This window comes from Clupea harengus, unplaced genomic scaffold (genome assembly GCF_900700415.2).
Source record: "Clupea harengus unplaced genomic scaffold, Ch_v2.0.2, whole genome shotgun sequence".
NCBI classification, from domain to species: domain Eukaryota; kingdom Metazoa; phylum Chordata; class Actinopteri; order Clupeiformes; family Clupeidae; genus Clupea; species Clupea harengus.
This window is the reverse complement of record NW_024880316.1, coordinates 1-24,564: the sequence shown is the minus strand read 5'-3', so window position 1 is coordinate 24,564 and position 24,564 is coordinate 1. Positions and strand designations below refer to the sequence as shown.

General features: G+C 41.4%; 3 protein-coding genes across 6 annotated transcripts; 1 reads left to right on the top strand and 2 right to left on the bottom strand.

The window, feature by feature from the left end:
- Positions 1 to 303: 303 nt before the first annotated feature.
- On the bottom strand, positions 304 to 6,647 carry rsph10b (radial spoke head 10 homolog B; the record flags this gene model as incomplete). Its single annotated transcript, XM_042706569.1, has 18 exons — positions 6,276 to 6,647; positions 6,103 to 6,178; positions 5,723 to 5,791; positions 5,352 to 5,528; positions 5,014 to 5,099; positions 4,797 to 4,917; positions 4,400 to 4,576; positions 4,095 to 4,239; positions 3,885 to 4,012; positions 2,703 to 2,892; positions 2,274 to 2,382; positions 2,095 to 2,177; positions 1,846 to 1,994; positions 1,633 to 1,740; positions 1,287 to 1,424; positions 693 to 758; positions 501 to 570; positions 304 to 393 (listed from the first exon to the last, which is right to left on the bottom strand). Coding segments are annotated over exons 1-18 (2,227 nt in total), but the record flags the coding sequence as incomplete, so codon positions are not given.
- A 41-nt stretch (positions 6,648 to 6,688) lies between these two features.
- On the bottom strand, positions 6,689 to 12,202 carry pms2 (PMS1 homolog 2, mismatch repair system component). The gene is made up of 15 exons (XM_042706564.1): positions 11,778 to 12,202; positions 11,411 to 11,550; positions 11,224 to 11,310; positions 11,021 to 11,123; positions 10,550 to 10,733; positions 10,189 to 10,356; positions 9,918 to 10,015; positions 9,655 to 9,754; positions 9,457 to 9,541; positions 9,192 to 9,338; positions 8,213 to 9,077; positions 7,951 to 8,118; positions 7,764 to 7,864; positions 7,497 to 7,666; positions 6,689 to 7,139 (listed from the first exon to the last, which is right to left on the bottom strand). Exons 1-15 carry the CDS (start codon positions 11,789 to 11,791, stop codon positions 6,996 to 6,998), a joined length of 2,574 nt encoding a protein of 857 aa, XP_042562498.1. The 5' UTR covers positions 11,792 to 12,202; the 3' UTR covers positions 6,689 to 6,995.
- A 430-nt stretch (positions 12,203 to 12,632) lies between these two features.
- On the top strand, positions 12,633 to 24,558 carry eif2ak1 (eukaryotic translation initiation factor 2-alpha kinase 1). 4 transcript variants are annotated; one of them, XM_042706566.1, is made up of 14 exons: positions 12,633 to 13,033; positions 14,020 to 14,187; positions 14,490 to 14,641; positions 14,950 to 14,993; positions 15,092 to 15,191; positions 15,283 to 15,363; positions 15,486 to 15,582; positions 15,760 to 15,808; positions 15,932 to 16,295; positions 16,988 to 17,099; positions 17,326 to 17,432; positions 20,807 to 20,927; positions 21,178 to 21,257; positions 22,878 to 24,558. In XM_042706566.1, the coding sequence occupies exons 1-14, from the start codon at positions 12,781 to 12,783 to the stop codon at positions 23,136 to 23,138; spliced, it is 1,989 nt and encodes a 662-aa protein (XP_042562500.1). In that variant the 5' UTR covers positions 12,633 to 12,780; the 3' UTR covers positions 23,139 to 24,558. The 4 variants fall into 4 exon arrangements, with proteins under 4 accessions (XP_042562500.1, XP_042562501.1, XP_042562499.1 ...); XM_042706567.1 differs by having other exon boundaries at positions 12,634 to 13,033; positions 14,490 to 14,626; positions 21,175 to 21,257; XM_042706565.1 differs by having other exon boundaries at positions 12,634 to 13,033; positions 21,175 to 21,257.
- Positions 24,559 to 24,564: the final 6 nt, after the last annotated feature.

The window sequence follows — 24,564 nt, the reverse complement described above, 5'->3', positions numbered from 1 at the left end:
AGTTTTACTTTGCCTCTTTGGTTAGATATAAACATACACGGCCACTGGAAAAACGGTAATTTACAAACATGGTGGCTTACATCCTAGGATGTGCTGGGGGTGGGTATTCCAAGTACTTAGTTTAGTGACAAACCTGGGTAAGTTAAGTCAGAGTAAGTGGTAAACCTAATAGAAGGGCCCTATGGCTTCATTCTATCAAAAGGACTCTTCTTTTAAGGGGTTTACCACTCTGAGTTAATTTACCCCGTTTAGTCACCAAACTATGTAGTTGGAATACCCCCCTGGAGGAGGACTGGCACATACCTTTAGGATCTAGAGCGGCCAAAGACTCGACCAGGGTGTCTGAGACCGGTTCAGCATCACAGCTATCCGTCTCTGCACAGCTACCGGTGCCTGGTACGGGCAAATGTTATGGAGAGAACCACCAAGAAAAATATATACAAATGAATTTGGGTCGGTGCACTGAAATCTTGAGATGTGTTTCTGGATTTGTAGCTGACCTGCTGGGCTCTGTCTACAGGCCATCTCCTCAGGTGTGTGAGGGGTGTCTCTCTCGTTGGATTTCATCACCTACACGATGACAAGCTGATTAGCACAGAGTGGTAATAGCCCAGTTGAAAATATAACAAGATGAGATTGCCAAAGGCTTTTCCAATATTCACCCCGTCTTCCTAATGGAGTATTAAACACACCTCAACTGATTTAACGCTGCTCCCTTCGGCCGACATGTGGTTTGAAGACTTCACCATTGATCCAACCTGGAAATAGACTTCAGTATCAGATGACAGACTAAGATTTCATGAATATATTATTGAGAAAAACTAAATAACATTTCAGTGTAATAGTAGACCATATTAAATACAATATATAGCAGTATTGGTTTTTCTAGCATTTCAGTGATTTTCCTAGGAAAGTGAAATGAAGCTTAAGAGCGGGATGATTAAAATAACTAAAATAAAACATTTTGACTGAATTCTTGACATTCAAACATGTTGCCTCTGTGATCAGCCTGCTGTAATCAGTAACATTTCACATTTCACAACATTTTACTATCTGTCTATACACCACCTATAATCAGCCAATACAGGTCCTGGCAGTGATGTATCTACAGGCCTGCCTTTTTTGTGAGTATAATTATGTATTGAGCATGGAGGCTGGGGCTTTTGGAAGTCAGAAGGCCATTAGCCATTTGTCACTTGCCAACACCACCTGAATTACTTACTACAACTTAAATACTCATTTTAACAACAGTCACAACTTTCACTACATAGTACTTCACTACAGACCAGAGGAGAGGTGTACTGAGGAGCCTGGGCTAGAGAAGTCATCGCCTCACTAAGGCTCTCTGCCGACGGCTGCACACCCATCTGGCTCTTCACTTCGGCACAGCCCAGCAGCGCCTCATAGAACTCCAGGAACACCATCTGTGGGGCCCAGGAGAGCAGACAAGAGTAAGCACTACTTGTTCCTCTGAAGGGCAAGCCAGCAATTACAGTCAATAGAGACACACATATGTCAAAGCTTGAGAGGTGCATTCTAAAGAACATTACAGTATAGTTTTGAATAAGGTTGTGAAATATTAAAATGTTCTTGAAATTCAGAAAGACATGGGTAACGCCCCTTGGAGCTGACCTCTACATCCAGATTGCTATGGGAGTCACTGTAGACCGATGGGTTCTCCAGAGACAGGATCTGTAAGACTGTTCTAGGTGTCAGAACGCTGTCAAACAGATGAAGATCCTGTGGAGAGTGGATATCACGTTAGAGTTCCCATTACAGGGGGCATAAACATTCATGATGACAATTTGTTTTTCTCGCAGATGAAGAATAAATGAGCTATGTTACTTTGAACATCCATATGAACTGCCTCATGGTCATGGTTTTGTCTGGGTGTGTGATTGAGTTGACTTGACAGAAGGTCTGGTGAATCTCCCAACTTTTGTCAATGTAATTCATAGCAATCACTGCTCGTACTGGGTCCCGGAAGAGAAGGCCTGCAAACAGAGATTAGCAAAAGGCCCTTTTACTCTCACAATACGTGCTGTAGGAAGAGCACACATATTTGTGGGCAGAACTAGACATACGCTGGAGTACCTTTGACATGCATCACGTTAGGGATAATGTTCTCTCTCATCAGCTTGGAGAAGCATCCAACAATGACACCATTACCAGATGTTCTGGAATGAGATATTAGGACATACAGTATAAAATAAGCTTCTCCCCAGAAACACTCACAAACGTAGATTTTTTTAGTTTTGTGCTAAAGGGCTTACCCAACTTCCTTATGGTACATGTGATATGCCAGGATGACTAAAATGCTGACGAAATTCCTAAGTAACATGGTGGCGAGGGGGGAGTGAATCTCTTCAGGTGGGATATCCCCTGCATTTCACACAGATTGGAGCAAAAGTTGAGGTAAGTGGCTTAAAGAAACGAGCACTTTTTCTACTATATGAATAATTAAACTAAATTAAATTAAATTAAATTAAATTAAATTAAGTTAAATTAAATTAAATTCTTTATGTATCCAATTATTTGTAATCTATAATTCTAACTGTATTTTAAAGTTTAATGTAATTTTGTACATTAAGTACCAGTGTTATTAAATACCACAGTTGCTCTAGAATTTAAATCTAATCTCAATTTTGAAAACATGGCTGACAGTCATCAGAAGCTGGCTAAGCGTTGGCTTCCTCCCTCACCAGTGACGAGGCGATCCATGTGGGCCAGGGTGATGGCGCTCAGGTGCACGTCGCAGTCCATCAGCATGCGCCACAGCTGCAGGCGCGTGAGCAAGAAGGTGTTGTCTGGCGACTCGCCGAGGCCCAGGCTGCTGTAGAAGCTGTAGATTGCGCGGAGCTCAGCGATGTGGCGCAGCACAGCAAACTCCACCTGGCACACAGTAGAATGTAAACGGACTGCATTTTTATATCACTCTTCTACTCATAAAGCACTCAAAGCGCTGTACAGATGAATGCCTCAGGCATCTACCCATCCATACACCGATGGTGGAAGCTGCCATCTATCCTACGCATCTGGAGTGATTGAGGGTTCAGTGTCTTGCTCAAGAACACTTTGACACTTGAAAAGTGAAAGATAAAAGCTTGCCTGAAAGAAAAAGCATGGATGACTAACAACTTCCCTTCTCCTTAATTCAGATAAATCTGAGGTTATGCTTGCAGGCCCTAAACATTTGAGAAAGACATTATCCAGCCATCTACCCACACTTGATGACATCTCATTAACATCCAACACTAGCATTAAAAATCTCAGAGTAACATAACTCATCAAAACTAAACATAAACAAAATGTCCATACACCATGCCGGGCAGCCTCTCCCTCTCCTTCTATATCATATTATGCTGGCATTAAAACTGATAAAGTACCTACTGTTAATTGTTTACCTAAGTGTATCTCTTTATCTGTTTATCAAATTGATGTTTACTAACCAAATGTTCTCTCTCTTATAGCGTGACCTTCGCCCGCAAATGCCGATGGATGTGAATTGTGAACATTGTTCCTCATCATCATTACCATTAAGTACACATACGTATATTAGGCAGCCGAGCTCTGCCCACTGTTTTTGTCTCTTTTCTTCCCCTCCCAGTCTAGACGGTCTCCACTCTGGGATGCTGCTGTAGTCTCTCTACCTCATATACTTACACAAACCCTCTCCCTACACCTACCCATCCCCATCACATGCATTCATTCTACCCCGCCCCTGATACATCTACGTGCTCTGTAAACAATTTCATTATTTTTGCCACTATATAAATAACATGTATTATTATTTATTATTATTATTAATTGACTGTGTGAAATGCAAATAGATGTAGGGATACTGTGGGTGGGTTTGGGTGAGGTGAGGTGAAGGCTGTACTGACCTGTTTGAGTTCTGCGTCTCTGTGAGCCTCAGGGAGTTTTTCCAGCAGCGTATGGATGTCAAGAGTCATGTCAGGTCCGAGCACTGAGGCCCAACCAGACGAGCCCACAGCTCGTCTAGGACGATCGTCTAAAGAAGACATCCAATCACAGCGTGTTATTATGGAGCTCTCAGGTTGTAATTTCTGAATATAAGTTCTATTCAGGCTAACCTTCACAGGAAGTGGGAGTGTGTGTCCGGATCCCACTAAGATCTGGAGTTTGAAAGCCGTCGATGCAAAATGACGGGAACTCTGCCATGTGATCATCAATGAACTCCCCTTCAAATATGCGTCCATTTTTGAAAATAAACTTGCCCTGCAATGTTTAGACCCATGCATATGTCAATATGAACATATAACTGTGTAAAAGAAATAGGAGCTGTAACTGATCCATCTGATTCCTTACTAGTTCATATTTGCAATGTTCTGTCACCTCAGTGGTGCGGTTTACCTAAACAGATTTAATGACAACTAACCTGGCCATGCTTTTTGTTAGACATCCATTCACCCTTATACACAGCTCCACTTGCGTAGTAGAAGGTGCCTTGACCGTGACGAAGGCCCTGCTCAAAAGTCCCTGTGTACTCATTTCTCAGAGGGTACTGAGTGCCAGGAACTCTCCTCAGATACCACGTGTGTGTACCTTCTCCATGCTGCACAACAGCGAAAAGGTACAAGGTCAGCTTGTTGGTCCAATCTCTATGGTATTATTTTGAGTTATTTTTGTTGTCTTTTTTGCTTTGGGTGTTATCACAAGAACATGCATAAGACTTTGTTTACACAAATACATTGAGACATCTCATCATATGTACACTTTAAGATTTAAGACAGGACTGAATGACGTGTACTCTCTCAACTCGTACTGAGTCAGACCTGAATGCCATTTTCCCATGATCCATTGTATTGTTGGCCCAGCTGCAGCCACCTCATCTTCCCCTCTCCGTGTCTGACGTTGTTCTTCCACTGACCCTCGTATATGTTTCCAGATGGATAACTACAGAGGGTCATGGGGAAATACGAAACTAACAAATATAAGACCTCTTTAATCAAGTGTCTTTGTATAATAAGCTCTTTAGGATATCATGCGTACCAACGAACGCCCCATCCTTCCTTGACGTTGTTGACCCAGTCTCCTTCATACCAAGATGTCACCCTCTGGGTGTAGTATATGATACCCTGTTTTCAACAAAAGAATCTATGTAACTACCATTAAAAGGATTGACTGCAGATACATCAGATATGTAGAGAATGTGAATAACTCATCCAAAATTGATGAGAGGGCCCTGAACACAACTACTGCAAAACAGTATCAAACCTCTGACTAGTCAGGAATGCACATCTAAATAACATAACAAGATATATCCATTGTAAGACATGTGTAAGCGTATACCATGTGTGTACAGTTCTTGTGCACTGTGGCATCTGTACCTTGCCATGTCGGTGCCCAAGGTGCCACTGTCCTCTGTAAGTGACAGAGGTTTTGCCACACCTGTACATTCCCATACCACCATGACGAATTCCATTGAACACCTCACCCTCATAGTAACTTCCGTCCAGCCATGTGTAGATCCCAAGACCCATGGGGACATTAGAATCAAAGTCTCCCTGTTTAAAAATGGTTAAATATATATATATATATTATATATATATACACAATATACTGTATATATTAACTTTTTTAACTTGTACTACAAACCTTAACACAATCCTGCACATTAACTATAAAAATAAGGAATTGAAGGTAGGGCATATCCTATCATGAAGCCATGGTACTTTAAATCACATTTTTGAGGAAATACCTCATATTTAACTCCATCTGCCCATATGTAGATGCCACGTCCATGCATTAGTCCCTCTGAAAACAAACCCTGGAAAAAATATATTTTGTATCAGTACATCTTGTGAGACTATAACTAGGCTTACATATCTTAAACTAGTTTTAGTATTATTACTAAATACGATTAGTATTTATTATTAGTATTATTATTTTTGTATTCTCTTATCTACATCATCTACAAATTATGTTTTACAATGTTTGAGCATGCTGACAAGTACCTTATAAAGAGTATCTTATAAAGTCGTCTCATTCTCTTTAGTAGTGTGATGTATAGTTGTTATCTTTTGATAAAGTAATTAGATAAGTCATTTAGACAGTCAAGACAGTCATTTAGATCGTCACCTTGTAAACATGACCTCCATGGAAATGTGCGACCCCTTCTCCTTGGAACAGGCCATTAACCTTTTCACCTTCATATCTGTCAATATTCAATAATCAGGCTAGACATTAAGAAAGAAACAAGGTCTTATTTATAACAAAGTAGTACACCCAAACAATTTCATTGAACAGCCGACCTTTCGATGATTATGTTGACAAGGAAAGGAATTTCTTTAGGGGTCTCTTTCGCTTCATGCTGAGCAGCAGGTTGTAATTGTGACACAGCAGATGCTGAGGATAACTCATTCTCCGGTTCTGCGGTCACATCTTCAGTTACTGGATCATATCCAGGGCTAGCTATAGAGGCTCCTAATTTAATTAACGATGCTTTTGGTGACGGGCTGGCGTCTAGCCCTTTTTTCTTTTTGTCTCCTTTCGCCATTTAGCTGTGGTACAAGTCTAAATAGCGAAGCCTAGCGAAAAGGCTAACTTGACAACAGTAACAACTTTGAGTTGCCAAGGTGTTCCCTATTCTACGGAGACTGCGAAGTGTCAAACAGCATTTTATGGAGGGCATTAGTCGAGTGTCCGGATGAAGCAGATACAGACATGTTATTAAATGTTTTTATTAAATGTCTGAAAGTACAAAACTCCATACAAAATAACATAAACTGGTTATATTTGTCATATGTACATAAAATAAACCTGCCAAATATTTGGCTAATGTGCGCTCAAGCGTTCAAACTGAACAACAGGGTAATGCCATCATTAAAACAATCGTTAGGATGGAGCTTTTAATTAAAACCATCAATGTTAAAACACATTTATTTGAAAGGTCTTTGCACAAGTATGCTGAAATGCTAATTATTCTAACCAAAGGGGGTTTCACTACACAAAACTGCAGCGTTTGGCTAGTTTCAATCCTGTGAAATTAGGTCCAGGTTTGCCAAGTGCCTCATGGTGGGTCGACCATGTGGACAATTCCATGGTTGCGAAATCTCGGCCATATGACCCACAAGTTTCTTCATCTCACTGACATTCAAAGCTGTGCCGATCATGACCTAACAGGAAGGAAGCGACACATCAGAAAACTCTAGGAGCAGGCATACATTGCTCTACTTTAAATGGTATTGTGATTTAAATTTGTGACACATCAAAACAAACACAGTATACCTTAATGAATGTGGTGAAATAAATAATTATATCCATATATTTTGTATTCTCTAAGATTTGTACAATCAATTAATTAAGGAGTTGAATACGACTTAAAAAAAAAAGAAATGGCAGCACAAACATTACTGGGAAAAAATAAATAGTTAAAAGACTATCAAGCATCCACACAAGATGTACTAATGTTACAGATGGTGCTTTATTCTATGACTGAAGTGTAAGCAAGCATCTACTGTATCCTCACTCACAGACTTGCGACAAGATCTGGAGGCGAACATCTGCCTGACCCGGGAGGGCCGACACATCACTCCTGGACTGTCACTCAGCATGAAGATGAGCTCCTCTATGTCACCTGGGCCAAAGGTCCAGTTCTTACTGGTGGGCAGGGACACCAGTTTCACCCTCTGCATGACTTGTGCTGGAAATACACGGAATGAAAATAACATGACAACGTCACAGAGATCATTAATAAAAAGACCAACACAAAAAAACAGCAGGCGGTCTTGTGCTCCTACCATCCTCATCAATCAAGAACTCAAAGCCATTTTTCCGGAAGATTTCGAGGTTATCCATGAGCACTGTTTCACTGACGGCGGTAAGGTGAAGATTCTGTGGCCTGCAGAGGAACATGGAACTTGTGTCACTTCCTTGGATCAGTTAAATGAGAATATGCAAGACAGGCGAAACGCACAATCTACTCACACTATGAGCCTTTGTCCTTGTAACACAGTGTGCTGCTGTAACATCTCAAAGTTGTACTTCTCATCAGTGGCGTGCTGGTCTACTATGAAAAGGTCAGAATTCACTTTGGTGATGATGAAGCCGAGATTAAACTGCCCAATGATCTCCATCTTCTTGAACATGTCTTTGCTGAAAAAAAAGAGAAGCCAAGTTTAATACTGTGGTATAGCTTGCTATTAAGACAGCTTCTTCAACTTCTTCTTCTATGAGTATTGTAAAATACCTGATCTCTTTCTTCAGTTCATCCTCCGCAGACTGGTTCTCCCCTGGACTGATCTTTGCCCTGAAGCGCCGGTACATTGGCCCACCGTCTCCAGTCCCCTTCCGCTGTTCTTGAAGTCTCATCACTCTTCCGGAAAGTTCCTTCATGCTGAACGACAATGGCACAGTTCTCTTCTGAACTTTTGTGGGGGCATCAAGCTTATTATCGGCGAAGGACGTGACACACCTGGGGCCTGAGTCAGAGGATCCCGTGGACAGGATCTCATCTTGTCTGGCCTTCTTTGCCTCTGGGCTAGCCTCTACATCCTGACTGGAATTATTTGGTTCCTGTGTCATGTTTTCCAGCACGACACAATCCATGTTCACAGGCCTATCATCCAACTCCGTTTTAATATGAATGTCAGGTGAGTCTAATTCCGATTTGGTGGAACACAAGCTGTCTGGCGTACCTGTGGTAGAGCAGTGATCTGACATACCAGAATCAGCTTCGCTCTCTGAATTTTTGTCATATTTATAGACACCAAGCACAGATCGCCTCTCGGAAGAAGACTTGAATGTGTCCTTTAGAATGTGTTTCAGTGGGGATTTCTTGAATGATTTAAAAGAGGTAGTCTTTTCTGAGCAACTGAAAAACGACTGCATGGTCCTCTGACTTGAACCACTGCAAACCTCTTTACTGTCACCCTTCCTTGCTGTAGTGGCTGAAGACTGCTGATTAGAGAAGGCTGCTTTTAAGCCTGCTAGGTTGAGGGATGGCGGCCTTGGGCTAGATAGAGCAGAATCGGGAGCATCCTCAGTAACTTCCTCTGAAATGGTGGGCTGGTGTCTTTCAGCAATATAAGCGTTGTTAACCAATCGACATGCACCTAAAACAAAAAGATTATCTAATCATGCAATTATTTCATCATAATTTGTAACCTCACAAACAATGGATAAGCTAATATCAGAAATTTAAGAACACAATTGATAGAAGTCCATACTGGGTGCAGGGTGGTTGATGAGGCTGATCTTGTTAACACCAGTTTCAAACATTGCAATCAGTGAACTCTTTAGGGTAGCCAGCAGAAGCTTCTCCTCTTGAAGGAAGATCTGACGCTTGTCTGGTGTGACATTCACATCCACACATTCTAGAAAAGAGCAGAGGTCAACAGCTTAGCTGACACCAGCAGTCAGTACTTAACAATATGACCAATACAATTGTGTTGGATTATTACTACCTTGAAGAAATTATAGACTCGTACTAACCTGAAGCAATGGTGATGTTTAAAGCAACAAATGGATACTGATGTCTGTTGTACATATGGTAAACTTCATTTACCAGTTTTGAAATCTGTAGTGTAAACATGCAATAGGTATGGGGTAAATGAGTAGTGTTAATATGTAATAAGGTATTAAAATAAACAACAATATGTTTAAAGAATGACTGTTTGTGTTTGTGCGCACCTTTGTGGGGTCACAGGGTCTTTTGTTGACAAAGAAAAACTGCCTATCTGTTGAGCTTCTTCCCACACCATGGTCGCCTCTGGATATAAAACCAGAGAGACTGCAAAACAAACATAGAAAAGCAACTTTTTAAAGAAAACCTGGATTACAAATCACAATAAAATGTTTCTTAACCCTTTATCTTAAGCGATTGATGAGGGATGGCCTCTGGAAACCCCCATCTACTTTAATTGAGCAATTTCACATGACACAGTCCAACGCACGTGAAGATATCTGTGGGAAGTTCAGCTTTGCTGAGGCCATAATCCTCCTTCACTGACTCTGTCGGGGAGTGCTGCTGAAATGGGATCAGGCTCTGAAGCTGAGGGAAGAAACCACAGGTCAATCCAAATTACACACGATAAACCCATGTTTAACCCCAGGCTGACATTGGTCCACATTTAATATTAACATATATTGCATACTAAACCAAAAGGTAACTATATAGAAGAGAATGAATACGCATACTGGCTTATGAGCCAAATCAGCCCTAACCTGCTTGGGTCCAAACACAGCTCCAATGTTGTCCTTCATGCCGTTGCTCCCGCTGGTGCAGAGCACGGTGTTGCGTTTCCCCTGACCCACCTGGTTAGTGCAGGTGATGCGAACACCAGTGGAGATGATGCAGTACGACTGCAGGACATGCATCATCTTTGCATACTCCTAAAAGCATGACGTGCAGAGAAAGAACGCTTGGCTGAGATCCTACTTAAAGTCAAACCAACCAATGTGTACAAGTACATTTTCTTTAAATTTACAAGCAAATTACCGACACTTTCAGAGAAAGACCCTGGTTGTAAAACACAGCCGTTCATGGACACTCACAAGTTTTCAATGCGCACTAATGACCTCATACCTTCTTAATGTTGCGCTGGAACTCCTTGTGTCGAACAGGCAGAGTGTAAAAGAGCTGCTGCAGGCTGACTGTGGTGCCCTGCTGACGGGGATGGGGCAACCGCTGTGTCAGACGGCCGTTATTATCGAACACAAGCCGCGTGCCCACTTGGGCAGTTTTGTGACACGTCACCACACTTATGTCACTGGCAAAGAGGAGAGGAAGCCCACAGAAATCACACAAACATCAGCAAATTAAAAGTTCTGCAACCCTTAAAAACACCTGTCTACTTTTGAAGAATTCTGTGTAAACAAGAGGGGACGTTCAGCATCTCAGCGTAATTAGTTAATTCATCAGTGCCTTTCATGTTTATTGCGTTTTATTCCTACATGAATTGGCTGAGTAGCCAAGGTAAAGGTTGCCTAACCTGATTTATTACGATCTTGAAAGGTTTAAACTGAGAGGTGAGATACTGCAGTACAATAGACATACCTGAGAGCACAGAGAGAGCTTAGGGCTTCCCCACGGAAGCCAAAGGTCTCCACATGAATTAGGTCTGAGAACTCACGCAGCTTGGACGTGTGGTGCTTTAAGGCTGTGGACACAGACAAATTTAGTTCATTTACAAAATCCGCTTTTCCTTAGAAGCTAGAGGAAAGTCTGAGATTTTAAATCATTTCTATTCGTGGTCTCACTTAGCGCTTCAAAATTTGCATCCTCTACTCCACTGCCATTGTCTGACACCTCCACCAACTCTGCTCCATTTTCTTTCAGTTTGACTTCTGCGGAGAGGTGGAGATAAATATCCAAGGTTTCAGGTAACATAGTCCATCAGCTCTAGTCACTACTACAATTGTCTCACTATCGTATGGAGGTGCTTACCAACATTGGTGGAACCTGCATCGATGCTGTTCTCCACCAGCTCTTTCACGGCTGTCGCAAGAGTCAGAACAACTTGACCAGAGCAGATCTGGTGAACTGAATGTTTATCAATAGCCTTGATGGCTCGAGCTGGTTCATTGCTGAGGGAAGAAGAAAATCACTTACTCTAAATATTAACAGTATTGCGAGTGGTTGACTTATCATTAACATGCAACTATACTTACAGTTACATGAAATGAGCACTTTTTGCGTTACCAAGCTGTGGCTAATGCATTGTTTACGTTATAATAATTCTACTAGTATATGTTTTCAACGTAAACTACGCCATATGTGGTTGCACACTGTTGAGAACAAAACGCTTACTTACCAGCTATCCATCATCCTGCTGTTGTGAAAATTCCAGAGACTTTATCATACGAATTTTGCAGGATGCTTCCACGGCAGTTGTCCAATAACATAAGTTAGAATTAACTTTGTAATGTTAGCTAAATAGCTATCTAGTCTAGTCTTGAGTGAGGAGTGAGGGGTAGCTTTTAGCGAATACTTTTGCCTTGTTGATACATGCTGAACACAGACATTTCGTTTCCAAAATTAACAAACAACGATGAACTCTGCCTCTGTTAAACAGACGACAATAGGTGCATTTCTAACTGTTTTGAAATCTACTTGATAGCTACATGCTACAGCAGCAACACTCTTTAATACCGCGCGCTAGTACGTCAGTGGAACACCATGCTACGTCACGTAACATTGGTCTCGCGAGCTTCGTACATTTAATTTGAGTAATATCGCCTGTCATGCAAGCCATATGTACAAGATTGGAGGTTCCCTTAGTCTTTGGCAGTTGCAACACATTCATTTTATCAGCGAATATAACATTCAGTATTACTTCATGTTCTACACTTGTGTCATATACATGTTTTACCGGCTACCTTTGGTTTATTGTTTCATATTTGTATCAAAAACTTGTATTTGAACTTGTATTTGAAACATTTCATCATCCCGCTGGTCGTGTGACGATGCAATAACTTCACGGGATAACGATGAAGTGTGATTGAATAGAGGCACGAAAAAAAGACATATTTTATTTGTCTCCAAGATATAATTTTATGTTCTTATATTTTAGGTATTGGATATGACAAAGAACAGTTATCTGAACATAAATGAACAGATAAGAAATGATGTGTCATTTTTCGCTTTTTGTTCATCACCTACTTTGAACACACCCCCTGATTTGTGTGCAAAATTAAACATGGCGAATTGTGGTGAGGGGAGGTAGTTGTGTCCTGTGTGCAAATCCATATGGTATCTTTAGAACAGCAATGGGAACTTAACTCAACGTATTTGTTGTAAGAATTACGAAGGTCTAAATGGTAAAGGACGATAACGTGCATTTCTACGTCAACACTTCGTTTTGTGGAGGGCTAAATCAAAGTATAGACAGCATGTTGAACCAACGCGGTAAATTCGTGAACGTTAACAGTATGGAAAGTTCGAGTAGTAATAATGGTCGGACCACAGCCAACCTTGTGTTTCAAAGGAATGTAACCACTTGTAGCAGAATACAAGAGACAACCCCACTGCCTTTAACTGATGATGACGAGGAGGATGTTCAGTTTGACAGTAAGTAACGTTAGCGAGTTGTGGCATAACTTACACATGCTTCAATTAGACGAGTTATTTTGAGCCATGGCCTAGGATGACATGAGCAGTAGGGGGTGTGAATATGGTAGTCCCAGAGGCTACCTAGCCTTGTCAAGATCCCGTGTTAAAGCAAACGTTTCCCATTCAGAACTGTAGAAACACAAGCGTAATACTATTGAGGGACAGCCTGTTGACAGTTGACAGCCTACTATTGCATCGTTTGTGAAGTGCCCTTGCCGAGGTACTGACGTTTCTGTAGGAGCCATGAATCTGCAGTGCACCTGCATTTGACAGAGATGCAAGTTTGTGCCCTTGCCCTAGCCATCCAGGGTTCGTCTATGGGAGCAGCAGACCATTCAGTGTCGTTGTTATGGTTAAGTATAGGTATAAGTGAGTATATTGTTTCAAGAGATGCACCATCATTAATATCACTTACCACTTACCACTTAGTATTAGTACTTAGTACTAGTCAGATTACAGCCCATATCTAACTCACACCCCCTTTTGAAGGGAAGTTATGATATTTTGGAGTGTTTCCCATGGTGGTCCCTTGGGCGTAGTTATGTTTTGTAGAGATAAGCACACTTAACCCACCCGTTTACACTGAAAACAGCAACTAGTGTAGTGGTAGGAGTCTGACGTCGTACTTCTACTAAACAGTTGTCTGAGTTGGAGGTTTGTTTGATTGAAGTGTCAATAATGGATCCAGAGAAAAAAGATATAGTTGGTCTCATTGCTAAAGTTATTGCTGAAGGTATGAAAGACTTTTCGTTTACTCACAAAAATGTATCAGGTTTGACCACAGTCAGAGTGTGCAGCCTTTAGCTTAGATGCTGAGGCATCTTTGTATCATGTCAAAAGAAGTGGACAATTCTGCCTATGTCAAACAGGAGCTATTTGTTGATTAATAGGAGGGACTTTTTTATCTTTGCTAATTGCTTTCTTTTTTTCTTTTGTAAATGAAGCCTCGGATTCAGAAAACAGCTGTGAAGTATTGCTGGCTGGGAAACAGAACACATCCATTCAAGATTTTACGTCTGCCATTCCCAATCACCTGCTGCTCGGCTCACTACTGGAACATTTGTGCCTCGTCTACGAGAGAGATCCCACTAGGTCACGCTCGCTCTTCAAGGGTAAGACTATGTTGTGGTGTCCTTGCAAGACAGCCAAAAGTGTTACCAAATTGACAGAAAAACACCATGTTGGAAGGTTTAAGTGAGTCTGAACTTTATGAGACAGAAGAATGCATAAGAGTGGTAAATATTACGGAAAATACAATAAGTCTTACTCCATGAAATTATTAGATGACTTTCCATTACCAAGCAGTATATAAGTTAGTGGCACAGTAATGGCATATGCAGACACTCCCCTCAGCAGAACTGCACTGAAAAATGTCTCTCATTGACTGCTGACCCATCTCTCCACCTTTCCCCAGTGATTGGTCAGAAACTGGCCAGCATGAACCTCCTCTCCCCCCTTGCCATCAGTGATGAGTTCAGCACTGTGAGACTTCAGCACAACCGTGCCTTCACTGAGCTCTTGCGGGCTGCCAGCTCCTCGCTCCTTCCCCAGGTGGGATGGCTCAACGTGTGTGCACTGGGATTATTGATCCCGCAAGAAAGTGATTCTGTTCAAATACACTCAAAAATACTTATCGAATGGAAATAGTCAAATGACACCTGATTTAAATGCTCACATGATATCTGTTTTAGGGCATAATGTCAGATCGTCAGGCCTGTGCTGATTGTATCTGGGGAGCGGTTGTGTAATATCTGCACTTCTAAGTCTAGAGTCTGTCTAAATCCTCTAAAGCCCCTAAGGCCAAGGTAGTCAACTAACCATAAGCCCTTCCCTGAATATCTGGACTAACCAGTAACTTTTCACTGTGCCCCCAGGATTATAAATACCTTGGTACTGATGCCGAGAGTAACCTTTTAAGGTAGGAACAATGTTTTCTGATGGCCATGTTCATTTATAGGTTACTGTTGCTTTAGGAGTGTCTTTCTGAAAGTTTTGATTTCTTTGCCATGAACACAGAACAAAAGATGACCTTTTCCAAGCACAAACTTCACGGTACCTTAGTGAATTTGAAGAGATCTCAGCTGTTGGGAAAGGTTCTTATGGGAAAGTCTTTAAGGTATGGTTTTGTGGTGTTCTCTCATGAAGTTCATATAGTATAGCAGCATACTGTTGGTTAGATAATCTTAGATCACATCACTCTTTTCCAGGTGACCAACAAGTTGGATGGTCAGTATTATGCTGTGAAGAAAATTCTCATCAGGAATGTGACCAGAGATGACTGCATGAAGGTGTCACTTTAGTCTTTGTGTTCAAATTGACAATGATTATTAAAATAATACGTGAACCTCATTTTAAATGGCAGCGCACTGTGCATTCTTTGAGTAAATTGTCGATTTGACTTGGTTTTTAGGTTCTCAGAGAGGTGAAAGTCTTATCCAGTCTTCAGCACCCTCACATAGTAGGCTACCACACTGCCTGGATGGAACATGTTCAGCCGACAACAGACAGTAAGTGGCCTGAAGGTGTCTTACTTTGGCATTGAAATATTTTCAGCTGTTATCTGCACATTTTGAATGGGATGTCTTTACATTCTTAAGCAGATTGTGAACTTTTTTCATTTTGAAGGATATACAAGATACCAGTAGAAACTGAATAAATCTTACAAACGTTCTTCTGTTCATCAGACTCTGTATCTAAACCTGTACTACCAGCCCTTGAAAGACCATCACTGAGGTATTGCAGCTGTGATTTCATTCCCCTTGATTCATTTATATACCTTTTTGCATTTGATGTTAACTAATGTAATGTAATGGTAAATGCCACTGAATCACACAAACATTTCTATACACATTTCAGATATCCAGAAGAAAGCAGTGGCAGCAGCAATGGCTCATCCATCGTGTTTGAAAGCTCAGGCTGTCCCAGGGACTCCATAACTGATGACACACACACATCGGGGAGCATCTCGCAGAGAGCTGGACCTACCGGAGGAGAGAGTTCCAAGGTTGTGTTTTCAAAAGTTACACGGAATCCAGACCACTTTGTCCCCTGTGTGTACCTGGGCCAGCCACTCCCCACATCTGGCACCTGCCCCGTCACGGGCTGGGACGGCTCTGGGTTGTCAGAGGAGGACCTCAGTGGGAACAGAGGGGAGATGAACAATAACTCCTACATTGATGTAGATAGCAGTCACCAGTGGGCTGAGAGGCAACCACAGGAGGTAAGAATGGCTTGAGACTAATATGGATAAATGGTAAATGGACTGCATTTATATTGCACTTTTCTACACATAGAGCACTGAAAGCGTTTTACAGATGAATGCCTCAGACATCTACCCATTCATACACAGCTTGTATAGCCCCTTTTGGAAAAGTCATGTTACAGTTTTTCTGCTTCCCCCTCCAAACACACACACACATACTCTTACAAAAAGCATGACATGCATATATTTGTTGGTTTTATGTTTTTTTCTTAAAGTAACACTATGTAACAATTCTACCTTAAAATAACAGCTTAAAAAAAATTGTGCATCTACAATTACTTTTAATATGGAGAATGGCCTCTCCGCCATTGCCATCGGGGGTCTGTAGGGAAATTACTGCGGTCTGTAGGATTTCTGGAGCCGCCTGGTCCTTTGTGTCTGAGCATGCGCGACTAGGATTGGGTAGCAATTTCGATTCAGAGCTAGCCATCTTTCTGCCGGATAAGTAAGTAGTTTATTTCCTGTCCTGCTTTGTCTTGTCTTGCACTTGCTTGATGTTTGACTGTGTTAGCAAAGTTGTTGACTCGCTAGTTTGTCATTAACGAGGAAAGCAAATTTCAACAGGTTTCACTGCTAGGGGGAGCTCCAAGCCAAAAACTCCTTAGTGCTGCTTTAAGGTTTGTATTTGTTCTATTCTGGATATTTTGCAGGTGCAGTTCCACCTGATGCTCTATATTCAGATGCAACTGTGTGAGCGCTCCCTGAAGGATTGGATCCAGGAGAGGAACTCTGAGCCCAAAGAGGAGCTCACTCATATTACAGGTAATTTCAATCACTTCTCACTTTTGTGTTTGTATATGTAATTCTGAATATTCTGAACTGTTTTAACAGTTTTGAGTTAAAAAGAAAGTGATCATTTAAGATTCTAAGTTCCTGAAATCTATAATGTGTAGATGACACCTGATATATTAACACTGAGCAATTTAAAACAGTTATCTTCTATGTATTGTGCTTACAGCAAAATTCAAGTATTTCTCATTATTTTCAGGTCCACACAGATCTCCAGACACAGAACAACTGTTTCATATACTACGTAAAATACTGGAAGGAGTACAATACATCCATTCTAGAGGAATTATGCACAGAGACCTTAAGGCAAGTCATTATACATTTTTATTGCAAGCAAGTAACCACTCTGTTCATAAGAACTACATTGAGGTAGACTGTGAGTGAAATGTGCTGTGCTGAGTTGTCAGATTATCGTTTCATAGGGACCTCAGAAGGTTTGTCTCAATTGTTACTGAAATCTCTAAAATTTGTGAAATCGGGAAAGTTGGGGAAATCTGAGGAGGTGAATGAGAAACCAGAGCTTTGGGGCATGTTTGGGAATGGTGCGGGTATGCCAGGGAAGACTCTAGGTATGTCTGGGAAAGCTCTCGGTATGTTTGGGAAAGGTGCAGGTATTCCAGGGAAGACTCTGGGTATGTCTGGAATGTTTGGGACATCTCGTGCAGAGTTTGGGGCACCTCGTGAGGTGTTTGGGGCACCTCGTGGAGTGTTTGGGGCACCTCGTGAGGTGTTTGGGGCATCTTGTGAGGTGTTTGGGGCATCTCGTGGAGTGTTTGGGGCACCTCGTGGGTTGTTGCGAAAATCTCGTGGGATGTTGCGGAAATCTTGTGAAATGTTTGGAAAATCTCGTAGAATGTTTAGAAAATCTTGTGGAATGTATGGAAAATCTCGTGGAATGTTTGGGATATTTCTGGGAATATTCTGAAAATGTGGAGGATTGTTGACAAAATGTGGCCTGGCATTGGCAAAACCTGGTTGTGTATTTGAAAAGTTTGGGGGAATATTAAACCGTGGAGGAAGAGTCCCAAAATGTCGGGGAATGAAATCTGGACGGAATTGAAAACGGGGCTGTGGGTTTTCATCATTGTTGGTGAAGTCAATTTCAGGTGGGCATTCCCAGTAGTCAAAGATAAAGTCAACTATTCGTTGAGGCAGCAGCTCATTGAGTGTGGGTTTGTCATCCTCCCCATAGAGTTGGTGTATTCTGATCTTGCAGAGGCTCTGTAAATCACGGGGCTGTTGTGTGAAATTGATCAGTTCCGATCTCTGTCTGGCATACTCGGGCAGCTCCAGGCATTTTGGGAGGAGACCTTCGGAGTTGGTTATTTTTAAGGGTGAAGTGAGAGAGAGCAGTTTGCCCAGGAGTTGCGTGTTATTCAGGTTTGGCTTGTGCTCCAGGAAGAGGAACAGGCAGTTCTCTCCACGTCTGGAGAGCTTGTTGATATCTGCACCATAACTGAGGAGGACATCCACGACCACTTCCCTGCCAGCACTGCAGGCCTCATGGAGGGGAGTTCGACCTTCGTGGTTCACAGTATCGGGCTTTGTGTCGCCCTCTAGTATTGCATTAATGCAGCTAAGGCTATTGCTCTGAGTGTCGGCAAAGCTGCTGGCCTCAGCCCGCACAGCCATGTGCAGTGGGGTGTTACCAGAGGACTCCATTGCTGTGTTACAATCCGCACCCAGCTCAATAAGACAGGTGATGATATCCGTGTGGAGGACGCCCGCTGCCATATGCAGTGGCATCATGCCAATCATGTCAGCAAGGTTGACATTGGCACCATAGCTAGCCAGCATGCCCACTGCAGGAAGGGCACCATACCGCACAGCAAGATGGAGGCCAGTTTGCCGGCTATCACTGCTGACCCGGGCGTTCAGATCTACGCCATGTTCACATAGCACTCGCAGACAGTCCTCAGCCCGTTGCTGCATGGTCTCCATGGTTACCCGTAACTTGGAATGTGGCACGGGCCAAGCTGACACAATGTTTGGCCAGTGAGTGATAACCAGATGTAGTGCATTGCGACCACGTTGGTCCCTAGGTGAATAGAAGGTCACTGTTATACATCGCAACTCTGGGAAATATAGTTTGTTATTGATTGTGAAGCCTAATAGGGCCAACTGGCCGGGTTTGTATGATTTCAGTGTTATTAAAATGTTTAATTACAAAGTAGTTTAATTTGGAGAATTGGTACTGGTCAGTCATATGGTGCAGGGAAATGATGGCTGCGGGGGAAAGTTACCTCATTTCAGGATTGGCGCCTGCATCCAGGAGAGCCTCCAGGCTTTGCACCTTCCTGTATGTAGCAGCAAGGTGGATAGGCAGGATAGCAAGACCCTATGGTAAAAAAAAGGTATGAGAGTGAAAATTCCAGGAAATCTGTTGACGGCAGTGCTGTGCACACAAACTTTATTTTTTAAATCTACGTTTCAAACAGATACACTCAGCTTTGCGCAGCATTCTATGACATCAAGATCCAGATTGAATACAATTACCTGATATGAGAAAATAATCCGTTTAACATTGTTTAGAGGCAGACAGACAAGGGGTCTATTTTCAGGTTTAGTTATAAACTCCACTTTTTCTGTCATAATTGCCTCGTAAAATCCATCCGTATTAAGTCCATGCTTGGTACCCTCGGTTGACATCCGTCTTATTTTCGAAGATTCTTTGATGTTTTTGAATGATGCGTAACATGTCGATTTTATCGCATTTTCTCGTCGTCTTCTCCAGACAAGAATTAAGATTTGGTAGCTATGAAGGAGAGTCGTTTACATAGGCGTACTTGTGCCAAACTTAATATCACTATCAACTTTTCACTTCGACGTTGTTTTCTGTCTTATTTTGGTAATACTGGATATTTACAGTGAAAGTCACGTCTCTGAAATGCGTGCCGAAAACAGAGGCTTATCCAATAGTCGTCACTCAGTTATCTACGCCGTGCAGAAGTTGGGCGGCCTTCGGGCTGATTCTGTTAGTCAGCTGTCAGAACATCGTCTTGGGCATGCTACATCAGGCAGGTAGGCCTAAAGTATTCACTAAAGAATGGGAACACTGTGAGATATGATGTTGCGTAATCGGGCCTGACGACAAAATCAGAATAATCATATTAAGCTTTTACTGTCAGATTTCTGTGTTTACATTTAATAGTGAATACGTTTATGTCAGGGCACGTGATGTAGTAGGCTAAGTTTATATTTGGTAAACATACAATACATGTTTAATACAGTAGGAAATATTTAATTTGTAACCTACCCGTTTTTGTACATTTGAAAAAACCGTGCAATATTTCCAGACTTGAATGGCTTCGTTGACATGATGTATTTTCAACAGCTTGTTGATAAAAAAGATTTCTCCTTTGATTATAGCTTCATGTAATTTATACTCTACATGATCAAACACGGTACTGTCCTCAAATACTGGATTTTTGCTCATTCTATGGTGCATACAGTACGGACTATAGCAGGTTTTCGTGCTCATATTTACAATTGGATAGGCGCATTCGAAATCAAATATGACGTGCCAGATTTAAAAAATAATCATTTGCCGCTCATTTTGCGGCAACAAGTGTTCTAGATTGCAGGCGTGTTTGTTTGTAGAATGTGTAGCTCACTCTTCCACGTGAGCGCTGCAAGATCAAGCTCCTAACTTTCAGTCCGTTTCTGTTGTGTTACTAAAGCCCAGAAATATATTTCTCCATGGACATGACAGCCATGTAAGGATTGGAGATTTCGGGCTGGCTTGCAAGGATATTATTGTGGATGATAATGATCAGCAGTTACCCACCTCCTCTTGCAATGGTAAGAACTTTCGGTTATATGTCTATTCCCCATTTATTACTACATACTTCACAAGTAGCCTACAGGAAATGTTTGCATACCTCTTTGCAATTTGCCGATAGATGGCGCCATTGTTGTTCTGTGGGTTTTGTGCTTCATAATGTAATCACTAAATTGTTAGAAATCATGTCCTAACCGTTGGAGCTGCCATAACCCAACAGTAATCTTTCGGTAAATGTATTTTTCTCTTTGTGTTGATGACCTCCAGCAGGTTCAACACACACCACAGGTGTTGGGACGTTTGTGTATGCTGCCCCAGAGCAACTGGAGGGCTCACGTTATGACTCAAAGGTGAAGTATAGCATGCCTGTTATTATATGGCCACAGGGTGCAGAGAGTCAAAAACTGAAATGTTATGATGATAGGGCTCTGAACATATGGTAAATAAACAGTGTTCCCTCATATCAATCTGCACTCTACACACTTTGTTTCTCTGTTTCGGCTCTTTTGAAAATATATATGCATACAAGCCACAGGACCAATCGTCAACTGTTATTAACTGTTATTAGTTGTTAATGTATTATTAATGTAGGATCAGTCAAATATTTAAACCACTGATTGCACCTTTTTAATGTGTGATTTTACATAAACAATGTATACTGTAATGTTGGAGTTGTGTACAACATTGTTGAGCTGTTATCACATGTACAGTGCCTTGCATAAGTATTCACCACCTTGGATGTTTTACCCTTTTATTGCTTTTATAAATCAGTCATGGTCAATATAAGTTGGCTTTTTGGACAAAAAAATTCAAAAATGTTGCCCGGGTTTTTCACCAATCAAAGCTTTATTGAAGAGAGCCACTGTTGAAAAAAACTCATATCAAGTATCGACTAGAGTTCGCCAAAAGGCATGTGGGAGACTCCATGGTCAAGTGGAAGAAGGTTCTGTGGTCTGAGACCAGTGGAGCTTTTTTTCAACAGTGGCTCTCTTCCATGAAGCTTTGATTGGTGAAGAACCCGGGCAAACGTTGTTGTATGCAGAGTCTCTCCCATCTCAGCTGCTGAAGCTTGTAACTCCTTCAGAGTGGTCATAGGTGTCTTGGTGGCCTCTCTTACTAGTCTCCTTCTTGCACGGTCACTCAGTTTGTGAGGACAGCCTGCTCTAGGCAGATTTACACATGTGCCTTATTCCTTCCATTTCTTGATGATGGATTTAACAGAATTCCAGGGGATGTTTAGTGCCTTGGACATTTTTTTGTATCCTTCCCCTGACCTATACTTTTCAATAACCTTTTCTCTGAGTTGCTTGGAGTGATCTTTGGTCTTCATGGTGTAACAGTAGCCAGGAATACTGATTACTGAATACTGACCAGTGAATGGATCTTCCAGACACAGGTGTCGTTATACTACAATCACTTGAGACACATTCACTGCACACTGATCTCCATTTCACTAATTGTGAGACTTCTAGCACCAATTGGCTGGACCTCTGTTGAATTAGGTCAGTCTATTTAAAGGGGGTGAATACTTATGCAATAACTTATTTTCATTACATATATTTATTTAATTGACATAACTGTTTAGAAATCTGTTTTCACTTTGACATTAAAGAGGGCATTTTTGTGATTTTTTTTGTCTAAAAAGCCAACTTATATTGACCATGACTGATTTATAAAAGCAATAAAAGGGTAAAACATCCAAGGGGGTGAATACTTATGCAAGGCACTGTAGATGCATACACTTTAAAATGACCTTTTTAGGGGATAGAAATAGAAATGTGTTGTGTTAAAAAAAAAAAAAAATTAACCGGCATCTTGCTTTTTATCTCTGAAATTAAATGTAATTAACTAGGAGGCAAACAATGTGATTTGAAAACGAAGTATCTACATTTGTGTTTGTAGACATGTTTGGTGTCTGTAGACATAGATTGCCCTCAGCAATCATGGTGTAACCTTTGTGATGTTTTCAGTCTGACATGTACAGTGTGGGGGTGATTGCAGTGGAGCTATTCCAGCCATTTGGGACAGAGATGGAACGTGTGCACAGACTTGGGGAGCTCAGACAGGGAAATGTCCCTGAGACTCTGTCCCAGAAGTGGCCTGTCCTCGCCAACTACATCCAGCTGCTGACCAGCCAGGACCCCTCGGAGCGGCCCAGTGCAACCCAACTGTTGGAGAGTGAGCTATTTAGCACCAAAGACAAGGTAAAGCTTGACCTTAACTTAACTTAAAGAGCAAGAGCACATCCAAAAAGGACCCTGTAGTTCATACACCAAAATAAGTTATTGCCATAGTCTAGTTTAAGTGTAATAATTGAACAAAATTCAGGAAAAATTTTGAAAGTAATTTTCTATATTAGACAATAGGTGGTGCTCTGGTTCTGAATATTGATCTCATTTATGGCAGTATGTTTTTTATTTTTTTACTTAAAGTAGTAGTAAGGGGTTTAAGTTGAAAGCTAGCAATTAAGTAATGAAAAGTTATGCAAAAACCTTACAAACACAAACAACATTACAGTTGATGCTGATAAAAGGCTTGCTAGCATGCTAATTTCTGTCTTTTGGCGATATAGTTGGCGATGTCGTGCTTTGAAAGCTTTTCTTACATTTTCGCTGGGTGGTCCGACCTTGACCACAGAACTGAATAGTGTATAGCCTAGGCAGGAAGTTGTAATGATAGGCGTGTTAATTGGTTCTTCACATGACTATATACCATGAAAAATCATTTGAAGATGATACCAGTACTAGTTGCTTACAAAAATATGCTTTAAAAAGTGGAAAAAAAGAACTTGAAGTTGTTCAACCCTTAATCTTCAAAACACATCAGGTTCAGTTAACATGTAGTTCTAATCCTGTCCAAAAATGTCCATATGAAAAATGATTTAACCCCTAAATGTCAGTGTTCTGTGGAGCAACCTTTTCACTTGATAACCTCTCATAAATGTTTTTGGTAAGTTCTAACAAGGTTATGACACACGCGTCTCTGTTAGTATCTTGACCCACATTCAAAAGTCTCCAGCGCAGGTGTGTTCTTTGGTTTTCCATGCTGCCATTACTTAAATACATTCCAGGTCTGCTTGCTGAGCCGAGCTTTGGTTGACTTGCACATGTCCTTGGGATAATTGTCTTGCTGGAAAGTTAATTGATCCCCACGTTTCAATATGCAGAGAGGGTATTACATTCTGCTCCAAAATCACCTGCTAATCAAGAGAATCCATAATACCAGTACACAGTCAAGATGACTAGTTTCCACAGCAGCAAACAGGATAGACAAACCACCAGGCAATGGCAATAGCAATGGCACTTTTCTTGATGGAGGCTTTACATCGGAGAAACCATTGATTCATGGGGCCAAATAATTCAATTTTACGACTCATCACTAAATAAACAGTCTCCCAGGATACCAAACGCTTACCAAATAACATCCTTTATACTGAAGTCAACATTTTATGTGTTTTTTGATCAAGAGTGAAATGGCAAGGCATGTAGTCCTACCTTCCTTAGAGTTTAATCTAAAGTCTGCGCATTTTTCCAGTTTCTTCAGGTAACTCTAGAAATATGTTTCAGTTATGTTTACTGTAACTATAAACGTAACTGTTTATGATCATATATCTGATTTTCTCTTCTGAGCCCAGGTAGGGCTATCTGCTGAGCCATG